The sequence below is a fragment of the Pholcus phalangioides genome, unplaced genomic scaffold (assembly GCF_987345545.1).
Source record: "Pholcus phalangioides strain wild (caught in Gottingen) unplaced genomic scaffold, Ppha-v1.0 ptg000007l_1, whole genome shotgun sequence".
NCBI classification, from domain to species: domain Eukaryota; kingdom Metazoa; phylum Arthropoda; class Arachnida; order Araneae; family Pholcidae; genus Pholcus; species Pholcus phalangioides.
This window is the reverse complement of record NW_028301600.1, coordinates 35,520,793-35,547,814: the sequence shown is the minus strand read 5'-3', so window position 1 is coordinate 35,547,814 and position 27,022 is coordinate 35,520,793. Positions and strand designations below refer to the sequence as shown.

The 27,022-nt window shown below is 33.3% G+C and overlaps 1 protein-coding gene across 2 annotated transcripts in view; it reads right to left on the bottom strand.

Moving 5' to 3' along the window:
• LOC149085231 (glutamate receptor 1-like) overlaps positions 1 to 27,022 on the bottom strand; it is a 113,761-nt gene that overhangs the window by 12,293 nt on the left and 74,446 nt on the right. The window contains exons 4-14 of one of the 2 annotated variants that reach the window (XM_089233112.1): positions 19,582 to 19,832; positions 19,307 to 19,471; positions 17,100 to 17,300; positions 16,554 to 16,661; positions 16,270 to 16,380; positions 15,693 to 15,908; positions 11,626 to 11,981; positions 8,694 to 8,892; positions 2,876 to 3,126; positions 1,226 to 1,334; positions 888 to 1,025 (exon numbers count right to left, since the gene is read on the bottom strand). In XM_089233112.1, the coding sequence (XP_089089238.1) occupies positions 888 to 1,025; positions 1,226 to 1,334; positions 2,876 to 3,126; positions 8,694 to 8,892; positions 11,626 to 11,981; positions 15,693 to 15,908; positions 16,270 to 16,380; positions 16,554 to 16,661; positions 17,100 to 17,300; positions 19,307 to 19,471; positions 19,582 to 19,832 (2,105 nt within the window). Of the gene's footprint in view, positions 1 to 887; positions 1,026 to 1,225; positions 1,335 to 2,875; positions 3,127 to 8,693; positions 8,893 to 11,625; positions 11,982 to 15,692; positions 15,909 to 16,269; positions 16,381 to 16,553; positions 16,662 to 17,099; positions 17,301 to 19,306; positions 19,472 to 19,581; positions 19,833 to 27,022 lie in introns of those variants that run through there. The other variant, XM_089233113.1, reaches the window with a different exon arrangement.

Sequence of the window (27,022 nt, the reverse complement as noted above, 5' to 3'; positions counted from 1 at the left end):
TGCAGTAGTCTTATATTTTTCACCATACAGCAACAATTAGTAAAATTTATCGAAAGTGATGTTTTTGGCTACAACGAACGACATTCCGTATTTAGGCTCGCATTTTCTTCGATTAAATATGATTTTCTCAAGTTTGAGGGTCTTTTTTATTTGAACCATATAAGGATATCAGTTATATCAATATTGCAATAATTGAATAAGTTTTCATTCAATTAGAATTACTAGTCTGTCTGAGAACCACCTGACCCAACCTCACGGGCGACATCTGGTCCGTAGACCAGGCCCGTCATTTAGGGGGTGCAGGGGGGGGGGCGTTGCTTCCTTCCTGGCTTTTGAAAATACACTAAAAATGGTACATATATATACAAATATATATATATACATATATTGAGTACATGTGCTTCCCCCCCCCCCCCCCGGAAAAAGTTGAAATGACGGCCCTGCCGCAGACCATAGTTGAGAAACACTGCTGTAGTATTTATAGAGTGCTTTATAAGATACTGAAAACAGATTTTCAAGAAATTTAATGTCAAAGACAAGAAATTTAACATTAATAAAAAAATGAGACAATTTCAATACGTATTATTAATATCCTCAATATCCTCACAGAAATTTTCTTGTTTGAACCTATTTTCATGATTAAACTGACCGATAAAATCGACTAATTCATGGTAAGAAACAAATCAACTTTGCAGTTTGTCAATATTCTCTGCTGCAGGGATGTACATGGACCTATTGCGGGATATATGTACACTGTGCCCATAAAACTACAAGTAATTAATTTTTTATGATAGCATACACGTCAGCTTTATCACCTTAAATTTATGTTGGGTCTATACGTTACTCTATTGAGACTAAAGTGCAACCATAGCAGAAGTTTACCTTACTTTGGTTTTTGCTGCGTCCATTTTCGACTTATAGCAGAACTCGAGAAAGGCAACAACAAGGGCCAAGGCGCATCCACCTATAAGAATGTAAAAACAGCCAGCAACGTTGCTCAGCGTCAACTCGTTCTGTGACGACTCCTATAAGAATTAAATTAATGATATTGTGTTCTGATTAGCGTATTTTCATTTAAAAAAATGCATTGGAATTGAAAATTATTTGAACACACAATTTTTTTTTTGCTCGTGTGGTGCATATTCAATACAAACGTAGATCTCTATCGTACACACGAAACGCAATATTGCTTTGAAAGAACAAATTTGAGTACTCTACCACTAACCTTTCCTTCACCATTCTTACATTCGCTCCTATCATACCACCACTTGTTTTCCAATCGAGCCAAGTCTCCATTTTCTAGCATTGTCAAGACGGCTAGATTTAGTCTATCCCTGAAAAGAAAAGGAACACGTACTTGATCTCCCAGTACTCGGAAAAAGACCTTAACGATATACTTAGCAGATCAATATCGGGATCCTCTTCACAATCAATTGTTTTACCGAAAAGTTATAATTACTAAATAATCCTCTTTGGTTGTATATCTATCTATCATAGAAAGTAATGATTATAGTGCATTATTTATTATACTTATCTTTTAAATTACGCTAATTTAGGAAGATTATAACCTAACAATAAAAAAACCAGAGTATATTTTTTATATAAAAGAAGTATCACATTTCACCCTTGCTTTTTTGCATCTCTTAATAGTCTCATGGTAAGACCTCAAAATAATGATGGACGTTGAACACGATAGCCATTGCAAAATTAATTATAACTAAAAAAACTAAGAAAATTTTATTGTACCACTTACCTTATGATTATATGTTCTTGTATATTTTGTTTTTTTATGTTTTTGAAGTTTATACTCCTTAGAAATAGAGATAAAAATTCAAATGTATAGCCTATAATCAACCTACCTGAACTAAAAGTATCCAAAAAACCCTAAAATGACGTTTTTACATGCAAAAGTTATTTGTGAAACTTAATTTCGGATGATTCGAAATTTCGAAATTCGAAGATTTGAAATGATGCCGAAAAAATGTCGGCATCATATACATAACTATCTGAAAAAAATATAAATTAATAATTCATCAAATCGTACCAATCAAATAAATATAGAGTTGGTTTTCTAAAATGAGAAGAACAACGACAAAGTGACCGAAGAATGGTTTTTATGGAATTTTATGGTTTCACCTAAGCTGTAGGTATTCAAATATGAGAATCGGTACTTTATAATGAACTTAGAAAATTACTTACCCGTAGATGATTCACATATAATTTACGATATTCTAGAAAATTTTGAGTCAATTTGAAAATTTACGGTGAAGTAAGAATTTTTGAATGAAAGATCCTCTTACGCCTTTCTTAATGTGAACTAAAATTCACAGTCGAGACACATCATTAGGATCATTAGTTGATATTTTTGACATAAGATGCGTGTTGATGACTGCATCACCTCATGGAATAATTTTTTTATGCACAGGGGAGATGGCGGTGCCATGCTATTTAGGGGAATCTCATACCTTTCAACATGGTCAAAAAGTTTAAAAAATTATGCTGTTTAACAACATAAATTAACCATTGCTTTATTTAAAATTTGGTATAAATATTTTAGGTTTCATGTGCTATGCTATACCAACATAATTATTTACATACTTTTAGTACTTAGTTTTGGCCCATTTTAAATCATTAAGAAAAATATGTATTGTTCCATATTGCATCAATACCTCGCACTCTTGATAAAATAGCATATCAATATAAATAAGATAAAAAATAATTGAAAATAAAGAAAACTCTGTTCCAGAGTGTTCACCAAAATCGAGCAAAATATGTGAGATCCAGTCATAAGTATTTGATTAATGAATTTTCAATATGTTTTTCAATTATTGTTATAAAAGCTTTAATTGTAGAGCAAACAAGAACCAAAACATACCTTAGATTCGATCCTACAGGTGTAGCTACACCATAGCCTTTAGCATCGAGATTCCTTCCAACCTTCATTGTATCGCACGGCTTTCTTTCATTGATGTATTCATTTTTCGTAGATTCCATCAAAAATGCATATTTCCCTTTAGATTCTCTAACACGTTTTATACCTTCTTCATAGGTTCGAACAAACACGTGTTTCCTTGAATTCATGAATTCCCACATCCGAGCATAGACAGGTATTTTACTACTTTGCAACTGGAAACAAAAAAAAAAGTATCCCCAGTTTTGGGAGGAGAAAAAACAGGAAATCACAAAAAAAAATCTAGCAAAGTCATCGACATTCTATAATGGCAAGGTATCCGAATATATCCCAGCCCATGCAAATTCATAGAATAAATGATCCACGAAACACTGTGATTCAAATGAAGCGAAATAAGCTTGATTAGTTCTTCAAGAGTCATTAAAAGTTAATCAACTAAATGAGCTTTTAGTCTTGTGGTACGGTACTTCGTTAATAGTTAATTAATTTATGATTTCATATACATTCTAGCAAAAGAAATTTCTGTTGCATTAGTATGCTATCTTATCAAACTTCATCATAGTTACGTAATGAGTTTTAGTTTAAAGGTTACTTTTTCCAGATCAATATGGTAAGAAAGTCATTTAAATTTTATATTCTGTTCCCCATGATTTGACGGAAGAAACCACAATATAATCATTCTTTAATTACCAGGGTTCGTGAAGATTAGCGAACACCTACGGTTTCAGTACCTATAAAATTTCGTATCCTTTCTGTGGGAGGATTTATATGATGATATGCGGTTCTAATTATGAAGTCTTCACATCAACAATAGTAAAAAAATATCGATGATTAAGACTGGAAAAGTTTTCTCTAAATAACTGTACGTTATAAACCAAAAGCATAACTAAAATATTAATTTTATTTTGAAATTCAAAAGTGGAAATACTTTCTCATTGCGTACTAACACAATGGCTTTTATTAAAAGTTCGATAGATGAAGATGATTTTATCTGATATGTGTTGAATGCAAAATTTATTCTTTCCTTCCTTTGATATGCACATATTCTGTTGCTCACCAAGGAAAACGTGATTGTTATGTGAAGAAGAGAGAAATAAGGTCCTTTGTTTTGTGTTTGAAGGTTACTTTTTAATGCTCAGAAATCAGGCAATTATCATCAGGTATTTTAGGCAAAGTCCATATCAACTCTTCCATATTTTTTAATCGACTAATATTAAATTAAGTTGGAAATAAGACTTTTCTTTCTTTCTATCTTTTTTTAACTGCACACAGTCGTGGTCTGTCACCACAGAGACAGTTCATTACTAATTTACTTCCGAAGAGATGGCTGTATAACCTCTGTTATTACTGTGGACCCTAACTGTGGATTTTATGCAAATTCCGTGAAGTATGTGTTCAGGTGCTGCCATCTATATTCTGTGACGATAAATGAATATTCTAATGTGTGCAATTAACTGTTGTGAGGTCTGTTACTCATCGTGGTGAGATTTTTTTAAACGGGAGGCCTATTTTTTTTTTCAAGACTTGGCTGCATGCTTTGTTTGCTGTCTGGGCAATGAATGAATGAATGCCACGAAGCTGGGCTGGAAGAGATCTTGGCAACGGGATAAGTCCAGTGGCAATGTTCTGGCGTTCATTCATTCATTCATTGCTGTCTGGGCATTGAGCATTCCCCAAGAGAAACCTCATCAATGGGAAATACAATGAAAAAATAATTTAACGATGCATGACACTCTCTTTGAATGATTGAATCTGAACACGACAAAAACGATTGACTGCAACGTGTGATCAGCTGAGCTGATATATGCTTCAATAAACCATTCTTTATTAGCTGAATGGTATGTCCGCGTTGATCGTGGAAGTCTTTCACATGCTCCTACTCCACACACGCTCCTCGTGATCATTCCGTTTAGAAAATTTTTACGAGTGCAAGATCATATCATAAAATGTTGTGTTGCTCTTGCAATAGGGTTACCAACCGTCCTCCTTTTTGATGTCATTTCAAACGTCCTCCTACGTTTCTGAAAACTCGCCTTTTGTCCTCCTTTTAAGGTTTCCGGAATAATCTTTCATTTTTTCTGGGGGAAATTTTTTCTCCACTTTGAAACGTATATTTATTCATTGATATGAGTGTTTCTGTTTTTTTCTCACACGCATTCATCAATAGCCGTCGAAATTCCCAAAATTTTTCTGACCACGCCGTTTGAACAGACGTACTTTTTCCGCTGAGCAACTGAACGTTAAGATTTGGTATATAACCCAAGTGGGAAACTCGGTCAGCGTGACTAGTGGTTAAATTTTCCTCTGAAGACGGTACCCATTGGTGTTGAAATGCATTAGGACTTTTTGTATTTTCGTTATTTATTTGCCTTATTCGTTGGTGTCTTCTCAATATTCTTGGGCAAAGTTGATCAACTTTTTCATTATTGTTGTGGCCGTTTTATCTGTCAGGATAGTGGCGCCATTTATTGGGAAAATTGGATAAGTGACGTACTAACGGTACATGCGCAGACGTCCTCCTTTCTCACTCTTCGGATATTTCGGATATGGTAAACCTATCTAGCAATATAAGTGTACGTTTGAGCTGAAGTTATGCGTATTGATATGATTAGTGCTGCCATTTATCATTTGAATTCAAAGCGAAACTTACATACTTTTATGCTGCTTTTCGTCTTTTGTTCCGTTTAACCCGATGACTATAAACTAAATTGTTACGCAGCAGCGTGTTATATGGTCCAGGATAGTATACAGTTGAATCGATACCGCTCATTCTGAGTCTTTCGAATATTGTGTAGATTATTGCTGGGAAAATATATATTTCAAATTTTTTTATCGAGTGAGTTCTGCTAAGGTGTTGCTTGTTCCTCAGTAAGATATAGCACAGAAACTATTTTGAAACTACCATTGAAAATATGTACATAAATGCGTGTGTTAACATGTCTAAAGCGTCAATAAAATTCCACCCAATACTTTAGTTTTTGCAACTTGAATCGGAGAGAAGACTGCTAGCTATATTTTAATACTGATGATGACAATTATGAAAAGAAAAAAGTGACCCGGCATAAAATTTCTTCTCTCAGATATTTCGACTCATTTATAACAAGAAATATCTTGGATACTTGACAGTTTTGAAGAAAAATTGACTCCTTTTTTTCCTCTCATACACTCACATACACATATATATCAATGTGATGCTATTTTGCGTGATGGTTTTCTGGTCCTCTTTCTTATTACTGTTTTGACAGGCTTACAATTGCCTGCAGCAAATAATTGGCTGTTGTCAAAGAAATATGTCTTCCCTGAGGAAAAGTCTTGTCAAGACACTAACGGGAATTTTTACCTTTGTTAATGTGTTACGAGAAATGAAAGGAAAAAAACAAAAAGAATGGAATCAAGATGAGCCGTAGGAAAAAATGAAATAAAACTGGAACAACTTTATATATATATTTTCCCCTTCTATATATACTTTTTATTTCCATTAAAATTTTATTTCCATGGATTAAAAATAAAATGATTGCATATTTTTTCATCGAATTTCACAACATGAAAATTTTTTATTTTTGAATAGTTTCTTATCGTAAAACCTAATAAAGTGTACAATGAAACACGATTGCATAATGATTATTTCCGATGATGTCATCTCCATGAGCTTAAGTCGATTAAATATTTTTGAGATTAATGCATTTCTACTTCAAATACAGCGAAACTTTGCTATAGAAAATCTACCATAACCAACCTGCAATTACAGGGGGATTGTAATTGAAGTTCCCGGAATTCGAGTAGTTTTTCTCAAAAACTGCTTATCTGAATATAGCCAAATATTTATGATATTTTAATGATACCATGGGAGAGAAATTTCTGAAATTAAAAAAAAAGTGGCGTTTTTTTATAGCATTTTACATTTTTCCATGGTCCATATAGCGTATAAACCGAGTTTCAATGGAATACGTCCACCAGGCGCTATATAGGTCTGAGTAGTTTCAGTATACTGACACAACTCCGACCTATGTAGCGGCCGTTCTGGAGGACGTATTCTATTTAAACTTTATATATACACTATAAGGACCATGAAAAAATGGAAAATGCAATAAAAAAGCGCCACTTTTTCACCTGATGGTTGAAAATTGAACTTTTTTTTTTAATTTCATAAATTTCTCTCCCATAGTCTCATTAAGATATCCCAGAAAATTTGACTGTATTCGTATAAGCAAGCAGTTTTTGAGAAAAACTACTCAGAGTACGGGAATTTTAATTATAATCACCCTGTGTAATGAAATAAATTTGCGAAACAATTCCATTTATTTTATTTTAGTTAATGGAAAGAATGTAATAGTCTCCGGTAGTGAATCTCCGAAAGTATGAAAATCTGATACATTGAATTTTTTTTGGGATTTCCTATTATTTGTGATTGATAAATTTTAAATCGTAAAGTAATTCAAACTTAGGTGTAAAAGTGTATTTTTATACGTCAATGCACGTTTCCCCCCCCCCCCTCTTGACTTTCCTCTTTTTCTTTGTCTTTCAAACGAAGTCCATGGGATACAGGTGCACAAAATTGATTTATCTTGGAGAACGGTATAACAGATTGAGATGAATGATTTGGACTATCTTCTAAGACAGTGGTTCTCAAATTTTGTCAGCAGTGGCTCGCTTTGCTCAGTTCATAGCTCATCTGCGGCTACCCAGAATACTTTATTACACCGTTTCTCAACCTATGGTCCACAGAAAAGAGGTGGTCGGCGACGATGTTACAGGTGGTCCGCAAGCGGACTTGATAAAGTTAATTCTATTAAGGCTTAATTCTAACTGAATTAAAAATTATTCAACCTTCGTAATTGACGTTAGTTTTTTTTTCATATGTGAGTTTAGTTTAAATAAAAATTATACCTTCATGCTTGGATTCAACATACATCATCAAGGAAAATTTCGGGAATCGCATCTGCGATAAATACGGGGTATCACTAAATTTTGTAAAGAAATTCAATTTATTGCCTAAAATGCAATTTGCTAATTGCTGCTGAAATTGTTGAAGGGTGGGGGAAATGAAGGACTGCTACAAATCGCAGTAGACGAAAATGTATTTCACAGGGGAAAAAATGTTCAAATGATCTGATGACCATATTTCATTGAGAAAAATGCGTTAAACTGGGATCTTTAATATTGTAAAATACGGGACGTCGTCAATTGCCATCAAAAACGTTTCCAGAAGCAGGTAAAATCACCAATTGTTATTAAAATTGCTAAAAAAATGCGAAAAAAAGTTGAACCTGAAAAATATGTGAGATAAATACGTATTGTCATAATTATCATATTATAATTTATATATTATGAAAACACTGTTTAGTCATGACGTTAGTAAAAATAATACAAATTCAATATTTATTGTACAAAAAAAATTGGAAAAACCAAAATCCAAAGAATGTCCCGTAATACAAGACACAAGTGATCCGTTAAATTGTTTCAGGCATTCAATTGGGCCTTGGGCTCAGAAAGGTTGAGAAACGCTGGTTTGGTAGATATTTTCACGCACCCATACTTATAAAAGAACCATTTCAAAACTTAGATAGTCACACAAATCGATTTCTCCAGTTCTTCGCTACGCCCATCATAAAAGTTGGCGACGCCTGTATGAGCAGCGACGCACACTTTGAGAAGCACCCTAAGTTATAATTTCAAGGCTACGGCTCTGTTAGAGAGCTGCAATTCGGTCAGTACTACCATGTGTGAAATGGTTAAAATCGAGAAAAAAGTAATGCACATAATTACAAACATATGTTCTCACCCGAAAGAAATCCTGAGTCGAAGAGTACATTAACGTGCCGTATTCGACCTCTGTCTGTTTCGCAAGGTCATCAGCTGAATTTATAGGTGTAACCATCCTCTCGACTGTTAAAAATGCAGCTAAATTGGCAGTATAGGATGAAATGATGATCAAAGTGAAAAACCACCACACGCTACCGACTATTCGTCCAGCTATGGATCTAAATACAAAAATGGTATTTTGATAAACATTTTCATTGAAAAAAAAAATGTTGCCTATATTTGTGGTTAGTTATAGTAAGTTGATAAGTTCTTTCCATTGCACCAAATAATATTATCTGCATCAGAATAGATTGTTGTGAAAACATTCGGAGAAAAGAACATTCTTTACTGTTGTTGTTATACTAATTGAACCTGTTATAATCTTGGAAAAATTAGTAATAAGCGATGAAATTAATACTTAACTTCTTCAAACCTTAGCCAAAACCAATAATTAAAAAAAATTTCGATTGACTTATGTTAATTGTATGTCAAAATGCCCTTTGAAAAGATTTTTTTTTCTCAAAAAATTAATTAATGCGGGTCAATATTTACTAAGTCCATTGGCGTCAGGTACCCTTACGTATGCCTCAAGTCTTTACGTGAGTGAGGAATCATTAAAACGATTAAAAATCGTTAAAAATGAAGGTACAGATGTGTGTACTTCTGGAGAGAAAAGGTAAATGAAATTTTTTTTTTTTCTTCTATAAATGTATTTTTTAGCATTTAACACGAAAAAAAAGTTGCACTTTTATAATAGAAAGTATTTTCTTAGCCATTTAGAGCGATTTCTTTGTAGCTGTCTGAATATACGCCAATGTTTTTTTTTTTAAAAAATGTTCCAAAATATGTAAATATATAAAATATCTGTATTCCAAGAAAGTATTGTTTAGTTTTTACGATATATCTGTTAATGATTTTTCCTATATGAATTTAAATTATAGAACTGCTCTTATGTCTGAAAACTTTAGCGGTAAAGCAATGGTTGAAGAGTATGTTTGGAAACGATAATAAAATCGCAATCTTATCGTTATAGTAAGCCTTATTTAATGAATTAAAAAATATATTACTTATATACTACATAAGTACATAATAAATAACACATGAAAAATACTATCATTATACCCATTCCTGAAATCAGACTTCAAATTTTGTTTTTAAATTCAAAATAAGATCACTATGATGGCACAACAACTGGGTATAAAACGGAATCCAAATATAATTAGGATACTTCATATAAAAATTATAAAAAATTAATGAAGGAGCCACTGGAAAATTTAGGACGATGTCGAGTGAAAATCAATATTTCATACAAACCAATCAAAACTTTAGCAAATCCTCGGTCTTCCCAGGACGTCAACACGTAACAATGGACTGTAACGTCTGCCCCAAATAGACGAAGAATGCAGTGCTATGATTAGTTTCTTAGTTCAAATACTAAAATTGCTAATCAACTAAGTTTCAATGATAACGACCTTCATGTTGGAAACAAAAGCTAGTGAAAGTTTAACAACTGGGGATCGGTAGAATTGCAAACCAGATCTAGGAATTCGAGTTTACGAGCCATGCGGGGATTGGTTGAACTGATAAGGGATTACCATATCAAAGGAAGGATTAGAGGAACTACTCGTGCAAGTGTTTTGACAACGCGTGAATTCAGTGTTTCAAAACATCATTTAAATTTAAATGTTTTAAGTCAGACTTATAATAGAAGTTAGTATAACAACGAACAAATCTTCATTACATAAATTTCCTTTTAACTTGGTATTTATTCCCGTCTCTGCGGTTGCAGGTATAACAAAGTTTTTCGTTTTCTTAAACTGATTAATATTCATGAAAAAAATTATATTGAATGAAAGGTTTTGTACTTGTATTTAAAAATATGGTGAATTTTTTTATGAATTTTTAAAAGCCACATTTTTATATAAAAAATCTGATTGAAAAAATATTTTCAAATTTATTGTTATTTCTAACTTATGACTTAATCAATATATTCAGGGTGCAAGTAAAGTCTTTGTACATAGCTAATTTTTAAGCCGCTGATCATAGAAATGTATTTCCAGTAAAATAAACATTTAAATAAACCAGCCCTCTGAATATATATATACCATTTATTTTGCTAAAGACTGTACACACAGGAATTGAATTACAAATTTTATCATTTTATTTTTTTATACAGTCCCACTTACCTATAACTCATGTTTAAAAACATTAATTCTGCATCTAATGAATAAACATTAAAAGTTCAACGTTCCCAAGTGCGTTTCTAAGTTCATATTCATCGAGATATTTGAATTTCAACATTTTCAGTACATATATTTTAGTGAAAGAATTTTTAATTTAGTGGACCAGCTATGAAATAAATGAATTCAAACGAAAGTCCTATTTTTTAGGTCTAAACACATTTTAAACAGAAAAATAAAGTTTACTATTTGCTCGTTTTTTTAAGACAGTCGAGTAGAAAATTTACCATACAAATTTACTGAAAAGAAATATTCTCTCCTAGGAAGTGCATTTAGCGAGTCTAGATGAATTGTTAATAATCTGAAGTGACGTAATCTTGGATATCTACTGGTCCAATCGGAACATGGCCCATTGAGTGAGTTTTGATCTAGGAAAATGTTGTGGTCATTGGGTGTTTAATTTTAAAAACTTCATAAAATTTCTTCATTGTGAAAAACTTTTTATACGTATGTAAGTATCTAAGCCATAAATGAGATAAAACTAAAAGGGTAAGAGATACAAAACTAGTAAACTTTACTGAACTTCATTACCTCTGGGGTTATATTTACGTAATCAATCACTACTTGTCAAACATTAAAAATAAAAGACGATAACTTCTATTGATAATTTAAAACTAATAATGTATTTCAAAATTGCGTGCGATGGAATGTAGTTAGAGCATCTTCTCGTACCTGGGGCAAATGTCACAACCCTGTTGCATGAAGGCACCCAGAGAAAACCAAAGACTGTTGTGCAATGAAAAATCGTTAGAAGCAGAGGAACCCATGAAATTTTCCTCGTATCGCCACTCGTGAGGCGAAAAACGGCTGACAAGGAAAAGGACGACACTGACTCCAACGTAAGCGAAGATGATGCACATCCATATCTCTTCCGATAGTGGATTCATAAAAGAAAATACTCCCGGATAACGGTTGACCGGTTTCTTGATCATGATACTGATTCCCATGGACATGAATGGTTTCGTAAAGTCTATGACTTGTTCTCGAGCGGATGTGATTGTGAGTGGAGCTATGGCCATGTCAGCTTCCTAGACATACACAACATAAAGAAAAACTTTCAATAAGTGATAAATGCAAATACAAATACAAGGGCCACAGCAGGCAGATTGCCCAACGAGGTGCGTGAAAAAATTTGCCCATAGAAACTATGGATGTCAAATGTAACTTAAAATATCTAACATAAAAGCATATAATATATAATATATCACCAAAAAATATTATTTTATTATTCACCAAAAATATTGAAACATAACCTACAAAATTAAAGCTGATCATTCAAACTCTTTACTTACGGCATTTATAACAAATACGAAGGCAAATGCAATATAAACTGGAATTATTTTATTGAAATTCTCCAAAGAAATAAAAAGTTACGAAAATAACACATTATTTTTCCACATAATCCCCGGATTTTGAATTACATTTTTCCTAAAGAATTGGCAAGTTCTTTGATCCCTTCCTCGAATAAAGAAGAGCACTATTTGTGCAGCCAGATGATCAACAGCTCTGCCACTCCTGCGTCATCGTCGAATCACTATCTTTCCAATGTCCATTTACGCGGTCCAAACAAATGATGGTCCCAGGGGGATAAATCCGGACTGTAGGGAGAGCACTCCAAAACTAACCAGTGAACCACCTTCAGCTTTTCAGTTGTTAAAGCTGAAGGCGAGTGGCTGCCTGACAGTCGAGTGGTTAGGGAGCTAGCCTCTTATTGTGCAGTTCGGGCATGGATGTCTACTAACACTAACAGATTCCCTGGACGGGCGTTAAAGAGCCGCCTATCGACACTATACTCTTCTGGAAAGAAATTCTGGTTTATATTTGATGCTTACATATCACAAAAGTCATAAATCAATAGTAGTAGCAAAAATACAATTTAAAGTGTGAAAATTGGAATGTTGGCGGAGGGAAACAATGGCCTTTACTGAAAAATAAAGCTGTGTTGATGTACTATACCAAACTTTCGACATATTTCATTTTATTTATACCTCTTAAAATGACTTTCGTATTCTTATTTTCTTATTAAGTCATCAATATATCAATACATCCTTTCAATGACGCCACGATCCCGTAAGAAATGAGAAGAAGTTTTTTTCTTTCTTATAATAAATATCCGAAAATGTATAAAAAGAGAGTTTATTGTGAAGCGGAGAAAGAAACCGCACCAATAAATCTGGAAGGGATTGATCGAATCAATACGTCATCTCAATTACACAACGGGACACCACTGGATAACCATGTTTTCAAGTGCATTGTTTCGCTTCACTGCCAAATCATTTGCAGCTCCTTCAGGGCACAATTGAAACTTGAAACTTATCCTTTTTTAGTTCGATATCTTTTTCTTTGGTATTGCTTTTAAATAAAAATATTAAAAAAAACTTTATTGGACATAATTATTGAAAAAAAAACGTAGACTCTGAATCAGTTCTCAGGTTAATATATATGTTATAAAACATCATAGTAATAAATAAAGTTTTTAATGACGAATAGAACACCATTCTACTCATTTGATACGGTATTTATTCTAATATATTTAAGAAAACTGGACTGGGTGTTCGGACCATCATTTTACAGATAAATAAGTCGAAAAAATTTCTCCATTTTACAGAATAAAAACCACTTTGTTATTGAATTGACGAGAACTGAAACGATATTTTATTGCTCTTTTAGAAGAAATGAAATATTAAGAAAAATTTTCCGAATTCATAAAAATGCTGACAGGTATCTCAGAACGGTTTGAAACGACAGCTGGCAATGAATAACAATGGATATATTTCATTTTAATATTTTGAGTGAAGGAATATATAAATATAAATATTTATACTGCAATAATATCAACGTTCTGTTGATTGGGATAAAATGTCTGAAATGATAGCGAGAGAATAGGCCTCCATTTATTTTCCACTTATATCATTTCTTCACTTGTTTTAAGGGCTTTCACTTTTGAAAATTAAAGAATCCTTGTGATAAACGTCAGTTTAAAATTACTTTTTGGCAAGAGGTTTATTTAAGGATGAAAATTTTGAAGTAAGAAAAAGTTATTGAAGATTTAAAACTTCCTCGATATCTTTCTCTGCAATCATCGATGGATATTAAAGGAATAATATATATATTATTTTTCATAAATTTTTAATTTTTATGTTTTGATATACTTTCTTATAATTTTGTTTTGGGCGTTTAGCTCCCAAAATAAAAATTTCGTAAGCAGTTTATCACCTAATAACTAGATTATGCTTCAGTATATTACAAAATCTTTTAGTGTAAGGAAGTCGTTTTATATTACGGTTATAAAAAGGATTTTATTTTTTAATAGCTTCTTATTTTTTGGGAAAAAAGTAGTTATCGTTGATGGGATCTAAAATGTGATGAAGGCATAGGCACACTAAAAAAAAAAATTTACACGCCGTTGGGTTTAACAGAATTTTAAACATTCAACAAAAACTTCTGGTTTGATGGGTTACAGTACACGCATAAATCAGTTTATAGATTTATTTAAGGGAATAACTATCTATATAATAAATATAGATATATAATTTTTTCTGCCAAATTTTGAAAAGAAAATGATTACCGCATCATGACTGCGATATGACGTGTATCCTGTGTGAATCAATATAAAAATATTCGTGAACTGTGGCCAGTTTCGGGCTCTGGTAGTACCATATACATGTACCGTAATGATGTGAAAGTGAGGTTGCAGTAGCCCCATGTCGTAAAATATTTTTCACGACAACGTGATTCAGAAAAGATGGGAAAAACTTCAAGAGGTGATAGTGCTCACCAATACAAACAATTGTCATCAAAGCATGCATGGCCTAACATGAAACGCAAACGTGCTAGCGCGTTTCGAAATGGCCGCTCAACAAACGTTAAAACGGCATTCCTGTTGAAATTCATCAGGAGAAAAAGAACACAGTGCATGCAAATGTAACCTGGGGAAGAAGAATAAACCGTATGAAAATCTACGTGACAGTGAATAAAAGGCGTGGACGCCAGCCCTGTGAAGTTATTCCAGCGTGCAACCGCGCGCACGTGTTTTAACAGTTGTAACGTACGATTTAAGCATTCACTACGTTGTGAATGCAACCTGCTTTTTCAGTATTACTAAAGTGCGCCATTATACCGTACGTTATAACTGTTAGAGCGGTTGCACGCTGGAATACACATGACTGGCATCCACTCCTTTTATTCACGGTGACGCAGAGTTTCATACGGTTTTTTCTTCTGTCCTAGGTTACATTTTCATGCATGTGATGTTATTTTTCTCCCGATGAATTTCAACAGGAATGCCGTTTTAACGTTTGTTGAGCGGCCGTTTCGAAACTCGCTAGCGCGTGTGCGTTTCATGTTTGACCATGCATTTTTTGATGACATTTGTTTGTTTTTATTGGTGTGAATTATCTCTTAAAGAGTTTTCCCCATCTTTTCTGAATCACCTTGTATACCAAATGAGGTTCGGAGACTGCAGTAATTCGAGACCCATCCAGTCTTTTCGAATGATTCTTGATATAGAGGTCTTACTTCCTCTGAGTAGAATAGAGATGGCGCTATGGTGACCGGACAAACATGGGAATATTATACAAGAAGTTATCATACCAATTACCGTGGGGCCGTCTGAATCGGATGCGTGGTGGAAAAAAGGTTTGAGATCGGTAATGACATATGCACGTGAAGTTATCTCTTACGTACATAAAATGACCGTGGTGCAAAATCGTCTACGCATCATCTGGTATATAATTTACCTTTCTGATTAGTTCACCGACCATTCCATTCCAACCAGCCGGGGAGTTTATATCTTTTCCTCCGTAAGCTGAATCATTCACCAGTTTCAACTCAAAACTAAATTTAAGGTTTTCAGCCATCAGGTCAGCCAAATCCTTACAATATCCTTCGAAGCGGTCATTTCCTTCAAGTACTTGACCAGGCTCTTCTTTCTTATACATTAAGTATGGCTCTTCCTATTAAAAATACACATTGTCAAACATTTAAAATGATATTAAATAATTTTTGCCCTTGCATAAAATAGGTTGACTTCTGCATTTCACATATTATGCTCAAATTACAATCAATTAATATTTTACTTTAAAACAAATTTTAAGTCCATCTAGCAGCTTATTAAACAATTTCTCTGTGTAAACAATTTTTTCTCATTCCATATAATACGAATACTACTCATAATTTATTGAACGGAAACCAGTAGTACTGTTATGAAAAAATAGATATATTTAAAATAATGCTTATAATTAATTTCAAAATTTCATTATATTAAAAGTTAATGTCGGTTTCTTAAATTTAAAAAGACATAAATTTTTTACTTACCAATATACTGGTGACTATGTACGTCCTGTTCTCAAATCCCGCATTTTGTGGCACACGTTTGTATTTTGCTGGGATCAGAACAAGTCCATCAACATCAGACCAGTATGCAATCTGCAAAAAATAACCGATAAGTGAATACTGCAGTTTAAAAAAAAACGTGAATCTCTCTCTCTCGGATCAGTATACGAGAGTTGGAATAAAAAATCGATATCGATAAATATTGTGTGAGCCGTTTTCAAAAGGTTCAAAGAAATGCGTCACATTAATCAAATAATTAAGCTTACCTTCACCATTTCACTATTAGTAGACATCTCAACGATATCGATTGAGAAATTTTTTCTCCATCCATAGTCATCAAAGGAAATGTTGCCTGTAAGCCCTAAAATATCAGTCTGCGACAATGAAAATTAATAACAAATGAAGTCAATGTGAATATAAAAAAATGTTAACTAGCATAAAAAAATTCTTAACAGTCTTAAATGAACATTTTGAACACCCTGAGTAAATTAAACTTTCATAAAATTTTGAAATTGCATATGTTCATAATAAGGACTGAAATGCAAATGCTTATTTACTTTCCTACAAATAAATTACAGTGAATTTGCAAACTTTTTCCATGTCCAAGTGGTCTCAACGTTCTAAATTATTTTACAACCAATACTATTTTTATTTATAATTCTTGATTACAACCATATTTCATTTTGTATCGAATAAAAAATTAGAAACCTTAAAAACATAAAACTGGATAGTTTTAAAAATGATATCTTGTTTTGATTGATAAGATATATTATTCTTTCATTTGAGAATAATAATTATCTAAAATTACATACCTTCCTCATAAATCTAGTAATTCGATCGCCATGTTCCCAAGGCATGACGGGTATTCTTCTACAGTCTATGCCTTTTGTACCGTTGTTGTAGACTTCGCCTCGTCGAAAATTATTTCTAAATATGTCTGGTTTCTTTTTGAGAAGTCGATTGTAAGCATCAAGTATCACTTTTGAAGCATCATACATCAGAGCGATCTCCGTCTATCGTGAACATATGAAAACATATTGCTAGTAATTTGTCATTCGGTGATTAAATGTGATTAATATATTTAAGAAACTAAAACAATAACAATCTAAGTTTTTCCCCTATGGAAATGTCTGTAACATCATTAAAATATATGATATGTGTATGTGAAATATACTTAATGAAGTATTATTATAAACAGTTTTTCAGTTTCCAGCTATATCGATTATTGCAGCGCCAGTAATAAATACTAAGAAAGATTAAGCGCGTTGTTCACCGGCAGAGCAGACGCCTACTTCGGTTGAGCGGGTTGATCATAGTCTGCGAGTTCGATACCAGCTTAGCTGGGAATAAGGAGATCCCTATTATCGAAACAATGCTTCCACTTGAAAAAGCCGGATTACGCTTTTACGAGCGCTGACGCGAAGTTCCCTCTTCCTGGAATGGTGCAAATGCTTTATAGCCTTGATTAACACTTACAGCGGCAATGACGAGATATCTCGCCTAACTTGATCATAGTTTGTTCATATTTGTCGCACCACGGTCGTTTTGTGCACATGAGGGCTAATTAGACAGGGACATACAATTTATTGCCGATTACGAACGGCACACTTTTTTATACCCACCGAGAGGTTCTTGCGCTAACCCCTCGATGTGGGACTATCTGCGGTAGAAATGTTTTCTGTGGGCTACCGCGCCCTCGCCTAACTTGACGCCTTTCAGTTAGGCAATCCCGAAACATCTCGCCTTTTTAAAACCCTTTCATTTCGGCAATGCCGAAACACACCGTACAGACAGCGTTGCCTGATATTTACCCAATATCTCCGAATTTAATCCATGTAGAATGTCAGTGGCTCTCTCAAGTCCGAGTAATTTTGGAAGGCGCGACACTTGTTTGAATGTCTAGACACGCTTCAACGCTAATGGGGTTACCGAATATGAGCAATTTTAACGCTGGCCCTTAAGAAAGAAGGGCCTGGAAAGCAAACATGATAAAAGAAGTTCTAGGCCATCAGAACAATTTTTGAACTGAATGAATTGGCAGTGCTTACTCATATTGACGCAAGAGAAAATAGATTTCCTTTGATATACTCTAAATCAGGCTAGATATTTTCTTGAAGTATTTTCTGGTTTCGATCCAGCGATTTCTGTGGTTAGTAGGAAACCAACAATTTTAACATCCCGTTCTATTTTAAGCCTGAAAATAATAGCAGCTACTCATAATTAAAAATAATAAAATACTAAACCCTAAAGTTTTTGGTTTGAAAATTAACCATTTGATAGTAACAAAGATTCTCTGAAAATCGTTATGGAATGCGAGAGTAGAATAAAACTTTCAAAAAATAAAAAAATAGCAAAACATTATTTACATAATACTGCCTCAACTTATATAAAATTATATCCGTGAGAATACGAACATCTTTTGATAATTTTAAAATTTCTAAGGAAAAGAATAAAAACATCGTAGATATATAGAAAGCAGAACTTTCAAAAATCAAACAGTTTCAAGTTGTCCCGCGGTATTTTCATAGGATTGCTGGGAAACATTATCTTCAGAATAACCAGTTTTGAAATTTCACCGGTTGAAGTTACATTTGCCAATTCAATTTTCTGGTCACAGGATTTTGTGAAGCGTATCAATGGGAGCATCTTTGAGTGTATTCAACCGTATATGTACACGATTCAAAAGCAGTATTCAACCCTTTTGTGACGTAAACTCAAAAGGAATACATGTACATGCTTTAGACCTTTCCTTACAGTGAAATGCCGCTTCAAAAGTAGCTTATCTTATGTAATCACGTTTTTTTAAAAAAAAAAAGTATTACATATAAAATTCTGGAAAAGAACTACCAAAATGTCAAATATTTTCAACGAATGAGAGTGACATTTTGATAAATATTTTATATTCCAGTACAATAACAAGAACTTTGTTTTTGAAATTAAAATCAATACAAAAATAATTTTAAGTATTAAGTAAAAAACACGTATAGAGATTTTTCTCGAGAATTTTTATTTGTGATACCGTTATATGCTCTTTACCAGCACCAGGCCATTTGAATGGGTCCAATGTTTTCCAAAAATTTAGAAACTGCCGTACTTCAGGTCTTGTTTCTCGTAGAATCTGGAATCCAGTGACATTTAAAGCTCCGTGTGAGAGTAGAGCCGAATTCCAGTCATGTGCTATTATCTGAAAGTGAAAGTATTTCTTATGTGTATAACTTCTCTACGAAAATTTACACAATATAACGCGATAGATATTATGGAAGGATGTCAGCGTTTCTGATGAAATATACTTACTAAACTCGTCACTAAGAAATGATAATTCCTCATGTTAATATATGTATCCTTTACATGATTTAAAACTATAGTTTTTGCTGTGTCTCCTTCGCAGTCCAAGACGACATGTTTGTGACCTGTGCGGTCACTGAACTCCATGCTACGGAGAAAATCATTGGCATCTGTTTCGTTTAATATCCTCCTCACAGCACGCATTTCTATCTTATATCTGTCTGTTGTCAAATGGAATATATTCTGAAGTTTCAGGAGGCCTGAAATAGAGCAGACTCTTTTATTGTAGTACGACTTGACAATTTTGTATAAAAATATATAACTGTTTTTTATATAACTTTGACGTTAGTGAATATTTCATAATTTTGAAATTATATAATGAAAAAGATACGTTGCGCTCTTTTTTAGTGTTTTTATCGTAGGATATCAAAAACTCTCGCCTTACTCATTTGCTGACATTCAAGAGTTGAAGAACCAAATACGCCGAGAAATATCCAGATTTGAACACTTACTTTCATATTGGCTAGACGCATTTCGATTTGAACAAAAACTTGAAAATATTTTTCTCTGGTTGTACAAAAAAATTCAAATGGTCAACTGTCCACCATCACAAAAAAAGAGAAAACATTGAGAACTAATTTCATCGTAATTATGCACCAGTAGCTTGAAAACGACTCAAAAAATTATCAGAAATTCTAAGTTAACTTATGCACAACTGAAGGGAAAAATTTTGAAAAAATAATTTTTAATTTTTTTTCTTCGACGCTGTTTGATAAGTGTAGAAAAAGGAATCAGAGTACGCATTTCATATATAAACAAATGATTCCCATTTAAAAAAATCGACATGGAAGCAAACTTAACATGAGCTGCGTTTTCGAAAAATTGAGAAAAATGTGAAATTTTTTCGACTAGGAAAGGAAATTCTAACAGATCGTCGAAAATATGCACTTATTAAAGTAACCGTAAACGCTTGGATTTTATCTCTTTCTAATATTTCATTGGACTCACTGAAAACTCATTTTCAAACGCAATTTAAAGTGCATCTTTAAATCTCACCGTTTGATCTTCAACTCACTCCTATCACTCCGTTTACATGAACTTCCAATCTTTATCCAGAGTCGATCATATTTTTCCGAAACGTTCGAATTTCACGGCGCAAAATATTCAAAAATATAAATAACTCTCAAAACTTTAAATCTTCAGGATGAAATAAACATTAGAAAAAATAAAAAATCAATGATTTTATTATTGTACTTTGAAAACTAAAGAGCTAAAGAACATCTGATTTTTCCCCATGTATAAAAACTCTTTATCAGTATTTCATTGATATGCATTAAAATATTATTGTGCAAAATTAGTTCATAATTTTTGAAGGTATTAGAAAAATATTTAAAATGTATACAAATAATGAACAGATAAGTTACAACAAATGACTTTCTTAATATTAAATGTAAAGAGAAAAAAAAATACACGATCGGAACAGAATAGAAAATAATTTGGAATGGCATGAAAATAAAGGGAATGGCATGAAAATAAAGGGAATGCACTTGTGTGATACTTAATCGGTACGTTTCCATTGATCATTAAAGATCTCAAACTGTTAAACATTCTGTTTACATGAACTTCCTATTTTCACTCAGAGTCGATGATATTTTTCCGAAACGTTCGAACATCACGGGAAAATTATTCAAAAATATAAATATTTCTCACGACCATCAGTCTTCAGATATTTGAAAAAAATGGGGGAAAAAAACACGACTGATTATATTTTCTCGAACAACTAAAGAGCTATCGACTTTTGATTTTTCGCCATTTATGAGAACTCATTATCAATGCTTCATTGATATGCATTAAAAATACTATTTTACATAATTAACTCAAGATTTTTGAATGTATTAGAAAAATATTTAAAATGTATATACAAGCTACAACAAATGTGTCATTCTTAATATCGGATGTAAAGAGAAAAAAAAATACACTTGAAGGGAACAGAACAGAAAATAATCTGAAATGGCGTGAAAATAAAGGGAATGTACTTGATACTTGATCGGTACGTTTCCAATGATCATTAATGCCTTTTCTCTGTTAAAGATGACTCTTACGTGTTTCTTACTTTCTCTTTTTCTTAATTTTTTCTTTTGCCACTTCCTTTTAGCGATGTTATCAGCTAGCGTGAGTTTTCCTTGAGCATTAAAGCTACGTATCAGTAGAGCGAATTTTATTTGAAAAAAATATATAAAAATACATAAAGTGAAAAAGAAAAGTGTACATAAGCGTATAAAAGAGGGGAAAAAAATGTTGGGTACTTCCTCTCTCTGGTTTTTAGCTTCAATGAAGATAAAGCAGTCATAAATCATTTTTCTCTTTGAAGTAAAAAAAAAAAAAAATGCACACAGAGATACTTTTCTATGTACTGTATATACTCCCATTAGAAAAAAAAGACGATCAAATGATGTGAGATTGATCTTGATATGGTTTTCTTTTTATTGTATTATGATGAGGTATTTTTCTTTTTCAACTATTTCGTGACGTTGAAACTGATATCAGTAAAAACTTTAAAGGGAAATAGTGCTAACAAAATAATAGTTATAATTTTTTTATGGACAGTACGCATATTTATATTTTATCATAATTATTGGTTTTTATTGCTCTTATTGGGTTGCTGTATTTTTGATATAATTTAGATATATATATTCGATATCTATATTTTTATGGGCATCTTTTATCAACCACCTCGTTAGGCATTTTGTCTGTTGTGGCCTCTGTATTTGTGTGTGTGAATTCGTGTATAAAAACATATAGATTTTTGAATAGCAATGTATTATAAGTAACCGATAAACAGTAATAAATAAGGTGAAATGTTAAGGCTCAGTAAAGAACACATGATCTTTATTTAATTTACTGTGAATTTACCATCAACAAAAATTTATTATTTTCTTTATTGTTTATATTGTAATTTTTCTAAATCACATTAGCCAGCATGCCTTTTGGATTCGGGGGATACCAAATTTTTGAATGTTGTCGAGGTTTAATAAGAATCACTGAATGTGAATCCGAATAATTTTATTTTTTTTGCTATTTAATTCAATTATCGTCATCCCGATATGAAGTTACTGTATTTTGCGTGTTTTCTGTATATCTATAGATTGAAAAAATATGCTGTCACTTCTGTATTACATCATATTTTGAAGATTAATTCTTGAATTTTTCGCTCTGCTCATTCCAATCTACTTATACACGTGGTCAAGTGATACGATACAAAAATAATTCGCAGTTCCATTCAACTCATCTAATCTATACAAACGAATATGTTTAGTATCCAAAACTTTTTGACAAAAAAAGATTTGGAGTAGCTGTGCCGTCATGTGGGGATCGTGCTGGATTCTCATCGTAAGGATCCAGGCTCGAACACTGTTGGGAGCACAGTGATAGTCGCCTGAAGTATGTTTTCTGCGGTTTTCCAACTTTAAGGAACGAATGCGAGCCGGTCTGCCATTTGAAAAAGTCTATCCGTAGAGAGCAGGCAGACCTTCGACATGAAACTTAGATAATATGAAAGTTCAAGAACTCGCTATCTTTATTTAAAAATATGGGAAACAGATGGCGGTATCAGCAAGAACACGAAACAAGCACAATTATGGCAACAGAAAATACTTTAGGGCCATGCATATATATGCAGTCATACAACATGTTCCGTCATGTACCGATTCTTCAAAAATTTCACAGGGGAACGTACACGAGGTGCATGTACTGTTAAATAGTAGTACCGAAAGCAACCACAAAGCTCGAACTATCTGAACGTATTTCGTAATAAACGGGGATCCTAAGATGCAGAGAACAGACACAAGGTTCAAAATAACCAACTCAATCGATTCTTAGAGTCTAAACACTTAAAAATTATCCAGAATCTCTGTCTCAAATTTCTCCGGAATGCCAGCTTATGCGGAAAAAACGGTAATTTATCGAGCATGGGATTAATTCTTATGAAGAAATCTGAGAGCCTAATAAACACATTACAATAAGAAATGAATCATAACAAGCAAAAGTCCAGCCATATGGCTGCATTAGAAAAAAAATAACTCTTAGAAGGGAAATAGATAAAGGAAAGAGGAAAATTTTATATGGTTATATGCGTATAGGTTGATTTTTTATTAGCTGCAACTATTTATTTTCTTTTGTAGATATAGTATATTAGATATAGTATACATATACAAGGTTCTAAGTTTTACAGGTTTTGCCTTCGATGTAACCACCAGTGTTGCGTGGAACGTGTTCCCAGCGATGCGGAAGACTTTGGATACCGTTGGCACTGATTAGCCTCTAGATGGTGCGAAGAGAGCTATCGATTGCATGACACATTTTTCACGCCTCTATCAGAAGGCTCTTACAAACGAAGGCTTAAACAACTTGCTATTATGCAGATGCACCGCGAGCCTCTTGCAGCCCTTAGTGACAAGTTGTCTGCTTCCGAATTCGGGAGACAGATAGCATCAGTTTAACAGACAACAAGCATTTTTGAGAAACAAACTTAACGTTAGGTTCACAACACATACACGCACATTCAAAATTCGTTAAAAATTCTATAAAGGAATATGGACGAGGTGTCCGTGTGGCTTAGTAGTAGTACTTGGTGGCACCGTCGTGCGTTGCGCGATATCTAGCACATTCAATTATTAACTTCTGCTTTTCTTTGCTCTTGCTTCGAAAACATTGCGGCAATATTCTTACCCGGTTCGAACCCAAGGGAGGATATCGATAAGATATTTTCCCTAATGAACTCGAGGCGACCACCGATAGACAGCGCCTTCACTTCCAACCCATCTCACTAATGGCAGTAAATTGCAATATAGCGATATGGCCAGAGTTGGTGTTTGGTGAAGTAGTATTCTTACCCAGGTCTCAGAGGTGTTGTGTGACGTCACGGCCCTGCTACTTTTTTTTATAGCAAATGACATCAGCGTACGACTGAGAGAGATTTCTCGTTTATGGTGGTGTTTTAGTGTCCCAGGTATGCATAAACAGAATTTTCGTAATCTATTATAATCTATAAGCTAAGAAATGGATTAAATTCATTTTTTATATTTGCTTCCCACAGGGCGCCGAAAGTGTTTCGAACTTGTGGATGCTCGGCTTGATCTTTGCATAGGAGATTTAGATTTCTGAATCAATTCAGTGGGTGCTCAGAACCATACTATTAATTACCGTGTGTACTCGAGCACCCCACAGCATGTCTGGCTCGCCACTGGCTCCCCATGTCTTTACGTTGCACTTGTATTGGTAATAACAATGTTAACATTTCTTAAAGCTACACTTCATTGAAATAAAAACAAAGAAATAAATGAAATTCTAGAAAGTAAGTTCAAAAGATATATAATTAAAATTATCTGTCTTGAGTTGGCTTTGAATTAACCCAATAAAAGTTAACTAACGTACGTGATTCAACTGAAATATAATCGAAAAAAATATTCTTAGAGGAACCTCGTAAGCAAATGCACGAAATTTCTTATTTGAAATGTTTAAATGAAGCAAGCCAATAAATATACAAATACTAGTGATAATAATCGAAAAGATAATTTTGGAAAGAATTCACCAAAATTGGCGATTGTGTGGTACAACGATTATGCAAACTACTGTAATTAACAGGGCAGCAAAGCGGTCGCACTCGGTTCTGCAGGGGAATGACGTCACGCGTGACGTCAGCTGGTACCGACTACAGCGCCTGATGGGACAGCTCTTGTTATATGGCCCTGATACCGACCGGCTCATCCACAACTGCTCTGTTTCTGTTATCGTTGCGCACGCACTTTTAGGGAAGGGGAATTAAAGTTCATTTATTCTGAGGAAGGGCATTTAACTTATTTGTGATAAAAGACATTGCCTGGCTCCGTTCTACGGCGTCACTACAGCACAGTTGCCGCTATTAAAAAATCAGGCCATGTACAGAAAGAATGCCTTCCAAATATTTCAAGCAGCCTGATGATATGCACAGTAATATAATTTCCTAAATGTGGCAGCAGTCTCCGCAATGACACAATGACAACTGCTTCCGGCAGTTAATACCACGCATTTACGTCTCTATATTAGAGAAGAACTCATTGTACGGCACCGCAACCAAAACTTATCTTTGATCAATGTATGCTGATGTCCCTTGGGTCGAAAACTTGAAGTAAGTTCTGAAACGTGTTAAAACGTCATGATTCGAATGTTCAAAACCGTAAAGAATCTTGAAGCTTCTAATTTTATTTTTTCCGCATTTTCCAGGGAAAAGAGGTTTAAAACTTCAAGTCTTTTATACTGTAGCTCAAACAAATCCTGCAATCCAATCACTATCTTTCCGAACCTTCTCAGTCAATTCAGTTTATCTCTGCGGATATAGTCTCTAGAACTGAACTGCATATTCAAGAATTGGTCATACTAAACCACAAACGAGAGTAAAAAGTACTTTAGGAGATATTGATGAAATTTTCTCTCTTCAATACATATAAAACCGGGAATTTTATCAGCTATTCTGAAGGAAATAAAATTTTTTTCCATTTCTTGGGAGGTTCTAGTGTTTACGCCCAAACGCGTCACTTGTACTTTTACAGAAAACATGTAAAATATTTTGTTTCAATATGCTCTCCCACTTGAAGTATCTCCTACGAGCTCAGAATCATTTTATTTATATTTATCCCCTATCCACAGAAGTACAGAATTTTTTTTTTTTCGAATTATTCAATTACTTTTCTGCTCCAATTTTTTTTTTTAAAGATTTGGCATTTTTTTCTTGAATTTTTTAACCTAATGCACTATATTCGTTTTCAGAAATGAATAAATTTTTAATTTTGTGCCATTACTGTTAGGCATATATCAGAAGTTGTGTGCTTAAAACTTGAGTTTTTTTTCCGATTTCATTATACAGTTTTTGCCATAAGTAATTACCACCACGAACATTCTAAAATATTTATTATTTTGCATGGGTGGTTGGAAAGAATCTTAAATCCACAAAATTTAAAATAAACTTTGCTTTGTTGAAAATGTTTTTGTTGAAACATTTCAATAGATATGATACAGTATGGAATTTCAATTTCTATTTCCTTCACAGTTTAACAATACGAGTAGCTATATTTTTGCGCATGCATAATTTACACGAATTCAGTCATTACAAATGTGTTTCCGGCTATTCAGCCATCATCAAAATTTTCTCATAAATCTAGATGTTTTGCCTGCATAAGAAGCTACAGTCAAATCAAATGTATCGTGTCAGAGAATTAATTTGAGAAAAGCTTTACGAATATTTCATATTCATTTTGCTACTACCAGCAATCTAGGAAAAACTGCATATGAGAGCTTACTAGTTTAGTATCCAGTATATTATTCATTTTGCAAAAGTCTTACAATCTATTCTGAATAAAGTTTTAATCTCTTAAATTATTTAGGCGAAATATACTCAGTCACAAATCCTGCATCA